A 15,169-nucleotide genomic window follows, 5' to 3' on the forward strand; every position below is an offset into this window, starting at 1 on the left:
TCACGATTGCGATTATATAGATTCATAAGGGTGTCTTTCAACGACGCCAAGCAGAACAAAATCTCATATTGTCCTGATCTGGTAACAATCCAAAGCTGTTTATAAGTAGGACTTCTTCAGGACAATAATCCCTGGTAGCCGGAGCCTGCCCGTTCTGGGCGGCGTTCACCTGGACAGCACTGCCTGCTATAGATGTTATCTCTGGGTTAGCTGACTCCAAACTTCCAGCTGTTGGGTTTGCTGGAAAGTTAGAGCGATTGACAGACGTTTCAGTTGGGACTTTCTTCTTCTCCCTGATTGGGGGTATGAGATGTTTCCCCAAGCCTTGTGTGATCAAGGGGAGAGGGGGAGAATAGTCTGTAAAGTATCTTTTCACCACAATGCCTCTGTAGTGAAGTCCCTCCTTGTGGGAGTAAACTAGGTTCGCAGCTGAGGCAGAGGTAAAGGACACCAATGCTCGAGCCGTTATTGTATTGTAAAAGAAATATTCAATCTTCTCGATTGAATCAAAATCCAGCGTGGGCTGGATAGCGGCTGGTAATAACTTCAGCAGATGAATTTTACGATCCCTCTGGGTCAGCCAACCGGTCTGTTTAGGGTAATTGGTAAGTACTAAGCTCCTGTCTTCTAACCGGAGACACCACATCTTTTTGTCCACGGAAGCTAGCCTGAAGTTCCCTGGGCTCTTAAAGGCCTCAACTCCAATCAAGGGGACAGCACCCCTGATCGGCAATTTGGAATTTATCTGGTGTTCCTGAGGGGCTGTTACTGCATCATCCGGGCGCATGGCTTCAGGGCTTCGCATCATAAGGATCTGTCTTTGTTCTGTCTTCTTGGATGGAGATGTATTATTATTTTTAATTACTTGTTGTAAAGTGTCCAATGCTACTTGTTCATTCTCTTTCATGTCCAGCACCTTAAAGAGTTTATTGAAGTTCATTTTAGAACCCTTCCTGGTGCGGCCAGTAGCTTTAATATTTTTTGTTTTCTTTTTTAAGTTTGTTTGGGACTTTGTTTGAATCTTGGTGGACTTCCATTTAGGGCCCTTTTTTAAAGATGCTACAACTTTTTTATCACACTCAGTGTGTAGACAATGCGAACTCGCTGTGCTAGAGCACCTTACTTCCAGCTGTTGTGTTTCACCTATCAAGAGCTCTATGATAGGGTTAAATTCTTGCTGGGGACCAAAGTCCCTAACCACCCGAGGCTTGGGCACCGAGTCGAAATTAGACATATCAGTGGAGGGAAGCTGAGCAGGTCTACCCGAATTCAACTGGATGGTGGCCATAAGAAGTGACAGTTGGTCCATACATTTTGTAAGGAGGTTCTTGATTTGTGACAAGTCTTCCGTCCAGTTTGTAAATAGATTTTTAATTAGCTCAAGTTGCGCGTTCAGAAGTTTAGCCACCGTATCCGACTCAGAGACTTCATCACAAAGAACTCCCATATACTTTAAGGAATGGTTGGGTGGAGGCAGAGGAGGTTGTGATGAAACAGAAGAGCAATTGGCTATATTATTTACTTTCTCATTCTCTGCAGGATAGGGCAAAGAAGTATTCACAGAATTCCCGCATATCTGCAGCTGAGCAGGATAACAAATCTGATCAGAGTCTATAGTTGTAAAATTGGCGTGCTCTAATTCTTCTGCCAGAGCACATACACCCGCCCTCGTAGAAACCCCAATCGGAGGTTCCATTGGGCAGTATGGTCCCAAGGACCAATCTAAACAGGTTCCATTTTCTTCTGGCAACCTCACATCCAGGGGGTTTGGATCAGATCGGGCATTCAGGTTTGCACGGTAGAAGTCTGTGATCTTACGCTGGTTATGTCTTCTGCCCACTACTGAGGTATCCTCCTTTATAGGGATCAGTCCAAGTTGTTTGTATCCCTCCCTGGTAAGCACCATCTCATTTGCTGTTAAGTTTCTAAAGTACTTCAAATTGGCCGCTCAGGGGTTAATTAGGTGAGATTCAGTTCTGCCTCTTTAAGCCTGCTGGTCCAGTGCATCAAATTACGTTCGGCTTCCTGCAGCCTTTGTCATTAACATAGTTAAAGTTCCATGCAAGTTCAGTGTATAGATATAGGAGTAGTTTCTAATTCTCTTGCCACCTGGATACAAGCTTGCCAACAGGCCCTCTCATGTTCAAGGTAATGAAGAGTTGTTAGAAAGAGATAGCCGAAAAGCTACGCTGGAGTTAACGATGTTTGCTTGTCAGGAAGGGCTCTGTTCTGGGGCATATGAGCTTAAATAACTTCTTAAATTCTTAGGTGCATTGCTGGGCAGGTGAAAACTAGTCTAGCACCGAACTAGAGCAAAATAATGTATACAGTACAGTTGTTTCTTACTATTATGGTGAAGAGCTTCAGGAAAGCATCTTGTTATGTAGCCATCTTGGACATCATCAGTAGTGGTAGTGTGAGGAGACGGCAGTCAGTGGTAGTAATTCCCTCTTCTTTCTGGTAGCTCCACCCTCAGCCTCCTTTGGTGTCTGCCATGTATTTTAGAGGCAGATGCCTGCCTTTGGTGCGCCTGAAAGATGCTCTAGCACTTGAGCAAAAGTCCTCCCTTCTCATTTGGAGCAAGGAGGAGGTGTCATCTGCAGCGGCAGTGGGGAGCAGACAGTGTCCAGGGAGTGAAGACTTTTTAAAAATAATAATTTCTTTACTGTTTGCAGCCCCTTCCGGATTACTTCACACACCCCAAGTTGGGAACCACTGATCTATGTCATAATATTTAGCTTTTGGATAGCACTTTAAATGCAGGGTGGGCAGAAAGTAGATCAAAATGTATTGGTGTATCTCAGGATGACTCACAGAAGATCAGTGAGGATTTCAGACTTTCACAATGAAAACAAGAAAATGACCACCTCACCATTATACTGCTGAAATGAAGAAAGTGGGGGGTAATCTGAGTGGATTTTTGTGTGGAAATACTGTGAGCTCAGTTCAATTTTGGAACTCCAAACAAATTCCTGGGCTAAGAATTATTTAACTCTTAAGTGCATATATTTTGTGGCTTGCTCTGGTTGGTGGATCTTGGGTTTTTGTAATAATAATAATAAAAAAATCAATACCAAAAATCTGAAGTCTAACCATCCTGATCTAGAGTATTAGATCCTGATCTAGTCTAACCTTGAAGTCTAACCATCCAAACCATAGAGTATTTGCCACCCTGGGCTACTGCTGGAAGGGCAGGATATAAATCAAATAATAAATAAATAAACAAACAAAATCTCACAACCCTAAAAGGCAGGTTTCTGTTACCATAAAACCATGTGATGCGTCTGTGTCCCAGTCTGCATCTGTGTTGGAATTGCTTTTTAATATGTTTTTAAACCTTTTCTTTAAAAAAAAATGTTTTTAAAGCTTTTAAAAATGTTTTTAAAGATGTTTTGTTTTAATATATTTTAAAGTCTGTTTTTATGATTTTTAAAGTGTTTTTAGTGCTTTTGTTTGCCGCCCTGAGCTCCTAGTGGGAGGAAGGGCGGGATATAAATCAAATAATAAATAAATAAAAATAAACTTAATTCATTTTTTAAAAAAATCAGTATTAGTTTCCTACATAATAAAAACTGTGATAAACCCTGCCTAATTTCTTTAAAAATAGGGTTGGAGGGAGAGAGAAAGATTTACAACACAAACACAGGTCTGCGCTATGTTTACTCAACAGACCCATTAATTTACAGCACAATCCTAACCATGTCTACTCAAAAGTAAGTCCTAATGGAGTTCAATGGGGTTTACTCCAGGTACATGCTTTACTCCCAGAAAAGCAGATATTGGATTAAATACTTTCATATTTCATAGCCCAGGGTCTGACTTTTGGACAGAAGAGGGGAAAAAACGTTAAGCCATATTACTTAAGCAAACTGCAAAAATCTTAAAGCCACCATTTTCTGACGTTGAGCCTAGGCATGCCTGGATCAACAAGTCACAACCCTGGCTTCATTGGCTACAATCCTGAAAGGGCGGGGTTACAGCCAGAGCTTTCAAAAGTTACTTTTTTAAACTACAACTCCCATCAGCCCCAGCCAGCATTGCCACTGGATTGGGCTGATGGGAGTTGTAGCTAGAGCAAGGATCTGTAAGAAAAAAGTCGGGCGGGGGGCAGTTGATGTTTTGGTGCATATCTCAGGAACTAGACCACCTAGAAACTTAATTTTTTTAAAAAATTGAAGCTGAGAGTCCGGAGATTGAGAGGTGGTAGCCGGATAGCCAGAGGGGCCCCCCAAAACTGGAGACTTCAGCTGAAAATCGGAGATTACACAACATGGAGGCAATTCTGGCCAGAGGTGAGAAAGGCAAGGGCGGGGCCGGAGACTCTGGCCGTTTGCCGGAGACCTGGCATCCCTAATGTGGACAGCATGCAGGGAGAATCACCATGTGAGCAGAAGACATCTTTTTTCAGGGTACCTGTACACGTGGTGATTTTTGAAATCACCATGTGTAGACTCTTTCTCAAGAGCAGCTGTACCCAGGTACAGGGGGCTTCTACCTGGGTACAGAGTAACATGTGAATACCCCTCTAGTCCAGAGGCGTCACTAGGGTGGTGCAGCAAGTGCGGGCCGCACCGGGTGACACCACCAGATGGGGGTGACACCCAGAGCCACCCCCTCCGGCACCGCCTAGGCACCAATGAGAGTCTTTGTGTGGCATGCCAGCTGCCTTCCTCTGTTAGAAGGTGGAAGTGGCGGCAGACAATGAGGCGGCAGCGTGTTCCCGGGCCCTGTTGTTCGGCTGCATGCACGCTCTGTCACACGCGCAATTGCTCAGAGTCTGAGAGAGAAGGCGCTGCCGGCTGCACCGGGTGACACCAACCCTAGTGACGCCACTGCTCTAGTCTCCTTTTGATCTCTTTGTAAATCATGCACAGTACTTAGCATTTTTAGCTTTCAGGCACAACTCGCAATTCAGCTTAGCTTACTGGCAGTCATAACCCTTTGATATGGAAATATACTCAGTGTCTGAGCTGTATGTGTGCCAGTGTGTGTATTTACCTAAGTAGCAGGCTTTTACCCTGCATTTTGATCACTGAGACTTAAGACTTAGTAAAATAAGAAAAGCTACTTTATTTATAGAAATACATAGTAGATAGGAAAGGTACACCTAGTTCTTACTAACTAAGTTGGAGGTACAATGCCCAGATTTGGGTATTGCCCTCATGGCTCAGGAAAGAGAACAAAGACAAAGATGTCTCCTCTCTACTCAGATGGTCAAAGAAGAAGACAAAGGAAGGAGGGGCAGGTCAGCTTCCCTGAGCATATCAGTTTACAAAAGAAGGAAGTTAGGCAGAGAACAGCACAGGTAAAGGTAGGCAAGCCTAGCCAGCTGGAGGACTCTAACTCTATCTCCTTCTGGAATACAAACAAAAGAACCTAAGCAGGAGTTGCTCTTGCCCCACTTCCAGCAGGAAGCAAATAGTAGCCAGAGTTGGGGATTTTTTGGGTAAATAAAACACTTAAGACATGGGTTCTTTTGCTGTATTCACTTAATCACTGTAGATACACAATCTAAAGTTAAATAGTCATGTTTAGAACTTAGGCTGGGAATTAATTATATTCTTTGGCAAAGATTTTATTTATTTATTTAAACTATTTTTACCCCAACTTTCAGTAAAAAAAAAAGACTCCCAGAATAGCTTTTTAAAAACCCATTATAAGACAGTCCCTACCCTCAGATTTACAATCTAAAAGAAATGGCATAAGCTGTGTACACTCCATACATTTAAAGCATACCACCACCACCCCAGAATCCTGGGAACTGTAGTTTACCCTTCAGGGCCACAGTTTCCAGCATCTTTAACAAACTACAGTTCCCAGGATTCTTGGGGGGAGGGCTGTGCTTCAAATATGCTTTAAATATATGGTGTGTATGATAGGGATTGACTTGGCTTCTTTCATTCTCACACAAACAAGCACCCCTTGTAACCTTTCCAGGATAAAGATTCTTGTTCGTTCCCCTCACACCTTATTTGTAATCTCTCTCTCTCTCTCTCTCTCTCTCTCTCTCTCTCTCACACACACACACACACACACACACACTTGCCTCACCTCCTTTCCTTTCAGCAGCAGAGAGAGATTCTCATTCACAATAACATTACAAATATAATTATGTTCTGCTACAAAAAAACCAAAAATAGTAAAAGCAGAAGACAGCAGGAAGTAAATGAACTGCCTGCCAATTTGGCAGAATGAGAAACAAACCAGCACACTGACTATATAAACTATATAAATTAATTAAATTAAATTAAGATTTGACCCTTCACTTCAGAAAGAGGTTTGAGAAATCAGTAAGAGTAAGAAGATTCTCTACCGTTTCCGGACTACTCTGTGGGCTGTTATAAACTCATTTCGACAGCCAACCCAATTCCAGTGAGTAATAATTGGGCAAGTAACAAACCATCATGCAAACAACAAGGTGCAGCATCAGTGGGTTTACTTTAAGGGGTTGAGCTGAATACATGGAACCAGTGTTGTTCCTTCTATGGATGTAAGGGAGTGAGGTTAAAGGTCAATGAAATGCAAATAGAAAAAGAAAAGACAGTGATGATTTCCTAATGCAATACCATACCAACCACAACAAGATTCCGATGAGTAAGGCAAAACATTCAGCATCTCACCAGTCGAGATTCCTAACCAAAAACCAAAACTAAAAAAATCCTGGCAGCCAGTCAGTCAAGGCCACAGAAATCCCCATGCAGCACAATCTGACCCAGGGGCTGAAGTTAGTGCAGAATGCTGTGGCGCAATTGCTGACATGAGTACAAAAATGAGTGTCAGCACATCATACCTCTGCTCTGAAATCAACACTGGTTGCCAAATTTCCTACCAACCCAAATTCAAGGTGTGGTTTCCATGTTACGGATGCCACACAGAACTTGTTCTGGTCTTGTAAGAAATCAGTCCTTTAGTGTGGCAGCACGTACACTTTGGAACTCCCTGCCTGTTGACATTAGGTAGACACCGTCATTGTACTCTTTTCAGCATCTGCTAAAAACATTTTTGTTTAGGCAAGTCTACCCAGGCATGTAAAAGCTATTGTATTTTTTTATCTGTTTTTAACTCATTGGTGGTTTTATTATTTTGAATGCTTTTAAATATCTGTCTAATTGTTTTGCCAATAATATTATTGTTTTAATACCTTCTGTAAACTGCTTTGAGATTTTACAGTAAAGTGGTATATAAATGTTGTAAATAAAATAAATAAATGTTGAAGTAGCTGTGACCCTTGGGTCTCTTTCCACATTTAGAACAAAGGAATGAGGCCATTTGATACTATCAGTACCTCAGTTCTGATGACATGGGCTAGCATTGGCTCTCCATGATTCCAGGCAATAGTCTTTTCCAGAAATTGAATTTTGGACCCTTGTATGCAAAGCATATGCCCTACCAGTGAGCTACAGCCCTTGCCCTGTTTAAAAAAAGTATCTTTTAAAATCTTTTCAGTTCATTAATGAATGCACATCATACCTAGGGCAGATACACACCATTCATTTAAAGCACATTCATTTAAAGCACATTTGAAACACATGAATCACACCACAGAATCATGGGAACTGTAGTTTGTTAAGAGTGGTGGGAACTATAACTGTGAGGAGGAAATTACACTTTCCAGGTTTAAAGGGATTTTAAAGGGATTTATTTCTTATTGTGAGCTGCCTTGGTTTCCAATCACCAACCCTACCTCACAGGCTTGTTGGGAAGACTTCATACACACACACACACACACTGGAGATGTAAAAATACATACACTCCATATAATAGTTTATTGTAAAAACTAGTTGGTGATTGCAGAACGTTTTTAAAAATAAAACCAGTGTTTGTTTCTTACATAATAAAAGCAGTGATACCTATGTAAACCCTGCCTAATTGCTTTAAAAAATAGGATTGGAGGGGAAGAGACAGATTTACAACACAAAGACAATTCTTTGCGATGTTCACTCAAAAGTCCCATTAATTTACAGCACAATCCTAAGCATGTCTACTCAAAACCAAAACTAATCCTAACCATGTGTACTGGAAAGTAAGTCCTATTGAATTCAATGGGATTTACTGCAAGTATGTGGGATTAGCATTGCAGCTTTACTCCCAAAATAGTTAGTATTGGATTAAAGCTTCATATTGGGAAGATTTTCCAAGACCCTGCCCTCTTCAACAGCCCTAGAAAATTTAAACTTGTTTGGCTTCTGCACATAAGAGAGAAAAAGACTGAAAACTATATGCTCAATGTATGAAACAACAGTTTTCAGGCCTTGCAATGTGGTCTTGGTACTGCCTGGAGAACATGTCTCAGAACCCTTTGCAATGTGCAAGAGAATTATGGTGGACTTCCATTTATTCCTTAGATATATGTTGCTGCAAAAATTATCTCTTGAAAGTAGAACATTTGGAAATAATTGCTATAGAACTCCAAGCATTTTTATCACGATTCCGGGTGCTTTTGGCAACCAAGTCTACCAGATCAAGGCAACAGTTACTGAGTCTGTTTATGATATTTCCATTCTGTTTCTCCCTTAGACCAATGATCCTGTCACCAATATATGCCATGTGGCTGACAAGCAGCTCTTCACGTTGGTGGAATGGGCCAAGCAGATCCCACACTTCTCAGACCTAACACTGGAAGACCAAGTTATCCTCCTCTGAGCAGGTATGGATCTTGCCCCCCCCAAACCTGCTCTAATTCCTTCAAATACTCAAGGCGAGTTTGTACCAAGACCTCAAAACATTAAAACACATGAGAGCTCATGTAAATAGTTTTTGCTGGTCTGGACCTTTTCAGACTATGGTTGATGGAGTTGTATGTTTAACTTACATTTAAAAAATAAACAGGGACATGTCAAAATTGAAGGGGGTATTTTGTGGAAACCTTTGCCCCCATGATGTAAGTCTTCCCAGTAGTTTTTTTGGCAGTAGTTTTTTGGGGGGAGGGGGGTCTGGCTGCAAAATGGGGAGAAAATGTTCTCCTGTTCCAAGTGCAATCAGGAATCATTGCCTTCATTCTGATTTGACTTCATAATGTCATCATATAGCCAAATCAATTTACTACATGGCAGTGCTTTCTATCCTCACCCTGATTTCGATCACATCCCACAGATTTCAGCTGTTCTTAGTGGCTAACTAGTAATTTGTGGTCCAAAGACCTTCACCCAAGGGCTGGGGTCTCTGACCTTATGCTGTACCTAACCTACCTCACTAGGTTGTTGTGAGGATAAAATGGGGAGGAAGAGAACCATGCATACCACTTTGAGCTTCTTGGAAGAAAGGTGGGATATAAATGTAACAAACAAACAAACAAAAACAACATAATTAGCATACATTATACTGTGATAAGAATTCAAGGGAAGCCTAAAATGTTGAAACAACTATTTCAGTCCACAGTTTTAAGCATGTATGTATCTTTCCATGAACTTTGATGGCTATTGCTGTTAGCACCATGGGGACGGGTGGGGAGACAGGGAGGGTAACGAAACCAGTGGTGTCCAAAGTTACAAACAACACATTTTACTTCAGTTGAAATAGGGCCGGGTGCGTGAGGCCATGCTGGCAGAGACTTGCATGCTGCCATGCTTCAGATCCAGCTAATGAGGTGGAGTGCCTTTATTTGTCTCTCCAAGACACATACCTTGCTGTTCCCAGTTACTATTAACTGCAGGATTTCTGCATCTCTGGTTCCTTCAGGTTTGCTAAACTCCTCCTGAGGCTGCCTGCACTGCGATCTATTGGTCTGAAATGCCTGGAGCACCTCTTCTTCTTCAAGTTGATTGGTGACACCCCCATTGATACCTTTCTCATGGAAATGCTGGAGACTCCACTGCAGATTACTTGACCCTCAGATGATGGGTTGAAGAGGTGTAGAAAGGAGAGATGAGATAGAGAGAATGGATGAATGCTACTGATGGTTTCCACTTAGGTTGGAATGACCCTGGAGTGCCCATTCCCATTCTTCTTCAGTGTGGGGGATGAAAGTGTCTTTATTAGCTTTCAGAAGATGGGATTTTGTACAGAAGTGAATGTGTTTCTTTTACCCCTAACTGGCAGCAAAGCGGGGCCGGGCATCCTGTAGCTTGTTGGTAACAAACTGTGCCACCTTTACAAATCATCAAGTTTAAAATATTTTTTCACTTCCAATAAAAATCAGAAATAAAATAATATATAAACAATTGGTGTGGAAGTCACTGTTACTGATTGGGCTTCTTTCTTACCTGAGTAGGAGGGGGAAGTAGTTCATCTATGCTGGCTGCTGTCAGACTGCTGTCCCCTCCTGGGACCTTATTCCACCTAGAATGTGTACAATTAATTTTTATCTAGGATGTCCCAATGATCCCAGTCAGTAGGCTTTGTGTCCTTCCTCCTTGTGGGATAACATCTGGAGGGGAGACTTGTGAAAGTGGGGGGAGGGGGAGAAGGTGCCTTGGAGACTTGTGGAAGGGGAGGGAAGGGGAGGGGAGGGGAGCGAAGAGGGCTTGGCAACCTGCAGAAGGTGGGGAAAAGATGGCTTCGTGACCTGCGGAAGAGGGAGCGGCGGCTTGGTCAGATCCAAGGAGAGGGGAAATTTGGCAAGGTCTAGGGGCAGTGGTAGAGTGAGTGAGAGATAGATGGGATTGGCTTTCCTTTGCACTTTTGGCATGAGGGAGAGGAGAAGCTGGAAGAGTACCTTAAAAGGCTTTTGGTGAGCCCTAAGTGGAGGAGTGGTGGTTTGGATGAGGGGGTGGGCAAGCGAAATGAAACAAGCAAGGACAATAGCCCTTAGCATATCAAAATTTACAAGAAATTTTAAATTCTGTGCTTGAACTATGGAGGCAAATGTGCCAAAAGCAATTATTTTGCATAAACTAGCTACATTTGCTTTGGTGTGGCAGTGTGGTGAGATACGATTCACAAGCTTTTACCCTTTTTGTTTCACTATTTGGTAGTGACATTGCTAGTAGGTGACAAATTCCGCTTGGTCATTATTTGCATCATCATCCGATTTCTAGTCCAGTTTTTAGGGTGTTACTCTTCCAAGGTAGGTTAAAGTAAATCAATAATATGCAACATTAAAATTTCAAGATTTAAAATAGCAGCAAAATCAACACCAAAACAAAAATGGTACTTGCCATTCACTTGTGAACCATGGCGCTAGGCCTTGGATGCCAGTCTTAAAGCTCAATGTAGGCAGTCCTTAAGAAAGCCTGGTCCAAAACTGTTGTAGGGCCTTAAAGGTCTATACCAGCACTTGAAATTGAGCTAAGAAGCCAATAGGTGGCCAACATACCTGATGCAGAATAGGTATCAAAATGTCTGACTCCTATAAGTATAGGTACTGCTACATCCTTCATCCTTGAAGCTTCTGCACTATTTTTAACAGCAGCCCCACATAGAGCATATGGTAGTAATCCAGCCTGGAAGTGACCAATGCATGTATCACTGAAGTGAGATCTGACTTCTCCAGATAAGGCTGCAGTTGGCAAACCTGCCAAAGCTGGTAAAAAGCACTCCTGGCCATAAACACATGATAAATGTGGAATGTTTTCTATTTGATAGACTTGTTCTCGCCACTTCAACTACAGTGATGTCCTTTTGGACCATCTCTCTGGGATGAAACTTGGAGGCACTTCCAGATTATGTACTGAGCTTGTAAAGCAAGAGACCAACCCCCATCCAAGTAAACCATCATCCAGATCTGCAGATTTCCTGACCCACAACACTTTTGTTTTATTTAAATTAAATTAAATTTCAATTTATCCACCCAGTCCCAGGACTACCCACAGACACCTGTTCAGGGCTTTCATCACCTTCTTGGGATTAGAAGATGGAAAAGAAAAGTAATGCTGCATGTTCTCTGATGACACCTCAGCCCAGATCTCTGGATAGCTTTGATAAATGTCAAAAAGCATAGGAGACAGGGGACGTGGCCAGCAGAGTTACGAAATGGCTGCATAACTTCACTGCTCTGTTCTCTCTGGATGGAAAAGCCTCCCTAATATTAAATTGGGACATAGTCTTACTCATAAATAAAAGCTATCTTGAGGGGGGAATGCTCCCCAGCATATTTAAAGGAAAAGAAGGCATTTTGGAGGACTAGTTTAAATTGCAAGACACAGAAGGCCCAAAGAGACGACTACTAGACAAGATGGCTTCCGGATCTCAGAAAAGCTCTAAAACAGCACCTGTGAATGTCGCGGCTGCTTCATGGAAGGAAGAGCTAACTAAGCAATTTCAGTCTTTTAAGCTGGACATAGCAAGTACCTGGGATGCCTCTTTTCAGCACTTGGAGGTTAAATTGATGGACCTCGCTGCACGTTTGGATGATATAGCACAATCATCATCAGAAGCACTGGATCTGAGCCTAACCAATTCAGAGGAACGATTGCTACTCCGACATGAGCATAAAATTATAAAAAAATAAGCTGAAGGACATCGAGAATCGGGTACATAGATCGTATATTCGTTTTTGTGGGATTAAAGAAGGGGCTGAAGAACACTCTGCGTCAATGGCCACCTTTTTGGCAGCATGGTTAAATTCTGTACTCCCGGGCCTAGAAATATCAGTAAATGATTTCGAACAAGCTTACCGGACACTAGCTGCAAAACCAATGATAAAGCACCCGCACAGGATATTATTGCTTCACAAGGTTCACAAATAAAGAAGATTTAATACGAGTCCTGAGAAAGATTAAAGATTTGCTGTTTGTTGGCAAGCCTGTTATAGCATTACAAGATTGATGCCCTGATACGCTGCAAAAGCAAAGAAATTTTAAACCGGTCATCACCCTCTTGCTGAAGGCGGGAATCAGGTACCGCTGGGGATTCCCATTTCGACTGATTGTCCCTAAGAATGGAGGGCTGCTGACAGCGAGCACCATGAAGGAGGCTCTATCCCTCCTGGCAACATGCAACATAGAACACCCTGAAGGGATACAAAAGGAAGACCTAGAAGCTGATGAAAATGACACACAACAGAGATATAACAGGCAATGGGAAAGCAGCAAGAAAAATCTTCACCTTCGCAAACCCACCCCTAGAGAATCAACAGCTAATATCCATGCAGAAGCTCGATCTTTCACACCAAGTCCTTCTAATGCAAGATGAAGAGACTGTGCATCAATACTCACATACTTCTGACAAATTATCCAGTGTTTAAACCTCCAAAATGATGTTTGAGAAATAGCACTCAAGTCACCTTATATTAATCTTGGTTGCTTCTAATATTAAAGGGAGGGGGATGCAAGGGGGGGAAGGAGGGGGGAATGATAGTTCTTTCTCGTCCCATCTTTCCTCATTCCTTCCCATGTGTCCCCAAGACTTTTTTCTTCTTTTTAACTCATGTTCCATCGGGGGAGGGGGCAAAACAAAGGAGATGGCAGACAGGAATTGGATTTACTAGAGGTAAACAAAACAGTGGTCAGTCTGCTATATGCAAAGCAACATTTTTATGAATATGGAAATAAAGGCTCTAGATTATTGGCGAATTGGATCAAGAAAAAACAAAACAAAAGGGTGGTACACAAACTACAAAAAAAGATGGGGGGCTAATATGGGAAACTGAGGCAATTGATAGAGAATTTACTAATTTTTATAGCGAACTATATAAGGATAGCAGTAGCTCAATGAGTGCAATCCAGGACTATTTATCGAATGTGCAATTGGCAGCTCTAACAGGGGAGGAGAGAGCGGCACTGATAGCCCCTATTCAGTCTGAAGAAATTGATGAAATCATAAGCAACTTAAAGACCAATAAATCTCCAGGCCTGGATGGGTACACTAATGAGTTTTATAAACATTATAAGGAGCTTCTCACTCCAAGGTTGGTGCGTTTATTTAATGGAATATTAGCTGGTGATGCCTTTCCGGAAACCTGGAGATATTCTAAGATAGTGGTTTTACCAAAACCTTTTAAAAATCCTCTATACATGGAGTCATACAGACCAATTTCATTATTGAACTCTGATTATAAAAATTTTACAGCTATTTTAACCAAACATATGCATTTAATTATCACAAAACTAATCCATCCTGACCAATCAGGCTTAATTCCAATGAAACAAATTGCTGATCCTATTAGACGCATTTTAAATTTGATTAAACATTGTAAAGATAATAAATTACCCCTTGCTTTTTTATCTCTTGACATTTTTAAAGCTTTTGATTGCATAAACTGGACTTTTTTAAAGGAAACTGCACGTAGAATGAATTTTGACCCTACAATGTTATCAGTCAAAGACAAAATATATAATACTTTCTTTGCATCTGTCAAAGTAAATGGAATTGATTCAAATTTAATTTCTATTTGTAGGGGTACAAAACAAGGGTGTCCCCTCTCTCCCCTCCTGTTTTTAATAGCCATAGAACCCCTGGTACAATGTCTCAGGAGCAACAATGCCATCTCTGGGATCTCCATAAGAGGCGACACTCATTTATTAAATTTTTACACTGATGACATGGCATTGCTGATTACCAATCCAGTAAAAGCCACCTCTCACATTAAAAAATAATTTGATCAGTTTGCTCAGGTATCGGGATGGACAGTTAATTTCCAAAAATCAGAGGCATTATGTTTTCATTTACCCCCTAGAGATCAAAATATGTTTGGAGAAATTTTAGGTATAAAACACTGTCCAAAACAAGTATGTTATCTGGGAGTACAGATACATAAGAACTTTAAGACAGGGAGCCATTGGCTATGGGCGGTTTATAAATGAAATTAAATAAATAAATAAAATAAATAACAAACTATTTCAAGCAAATTTCAGACCTATATGGATGTTGATTAAGGCAAACATGAAAAGATGGAGCAAACTAAATCTCTCTTTAACAGCAAGAATAGCAGTGCTTAAAATGAATGCTCACCCTCTTTCACACACTTCCTGTATGGATTTCAGACAGACAGTTTAAAATATGGCAAAAAGAGTGGGAGTTCTTCATATTTAAATCAAAGAGGCCCATAATCAGGAAAAAATTAATATACCGACAGGAAAAGGCAGGAGGGTGGGGAATGCCCAACCTAAAATTTTATTATGAAGCCAGTCAACTCTACCATCTTATTTTCCTGATCCTGGACAGCACTAGAAAGCGAGAATGTATTGGTGGATGGCCTACCTTTGAACACATTATTTTTTAGAAAATTACTAAAACAACATTGCAATGCATGATGGGAAATTCGTTCACTGCCACATTGATTAAATGCTGG

The 15,169-nt window shown here is 41.4% G+C and overlaps 1 protein-coding gene across 1 annotated transcript in view; it reads left to right on the plus strand.

Annotated features, from left to right (window-relative positions):
• Positions 1-10,133, plus strand: part of LOC133377071 (retinoic acid receptor RXR-gamma-like) — a 38,721-nt gene extending 28,588 nt beyond the window's left edge. The window contains exons 4-5 of the mRNA XM_061610325.1: positions 8,518-8,642; positions 9,679-10,133. Coding sequence (XP_061466309.1) covers positions 8,518-8,642; positions 9,679-9,826 — 273 coding nt within the window. The 3' untranslated portion in view covers positions 9,827-10,133. The remainder of the gene's footprint in view (positions 1-8,517; positions 8,643-9,678) is intronic.
• The last annotated feature ends 5,036 nt before the right edge of the window (positions 10,134-15,169 follow it).

The sequence above is a fragment of the Rhineura floridana genome, chromosome 1 (assembly GCF_030035675.1).
Source record: "Rhineura floridana isolate rRhiFlo1 chromosome 1, rRhiFlo1.hap2, whole genome shotgun sequence".
NCBI lineage: Eukaryota > Metazoa > Chordata > Lepidosauria > Squamata > Rhineuridae > Rhineura > Rhineura floridana.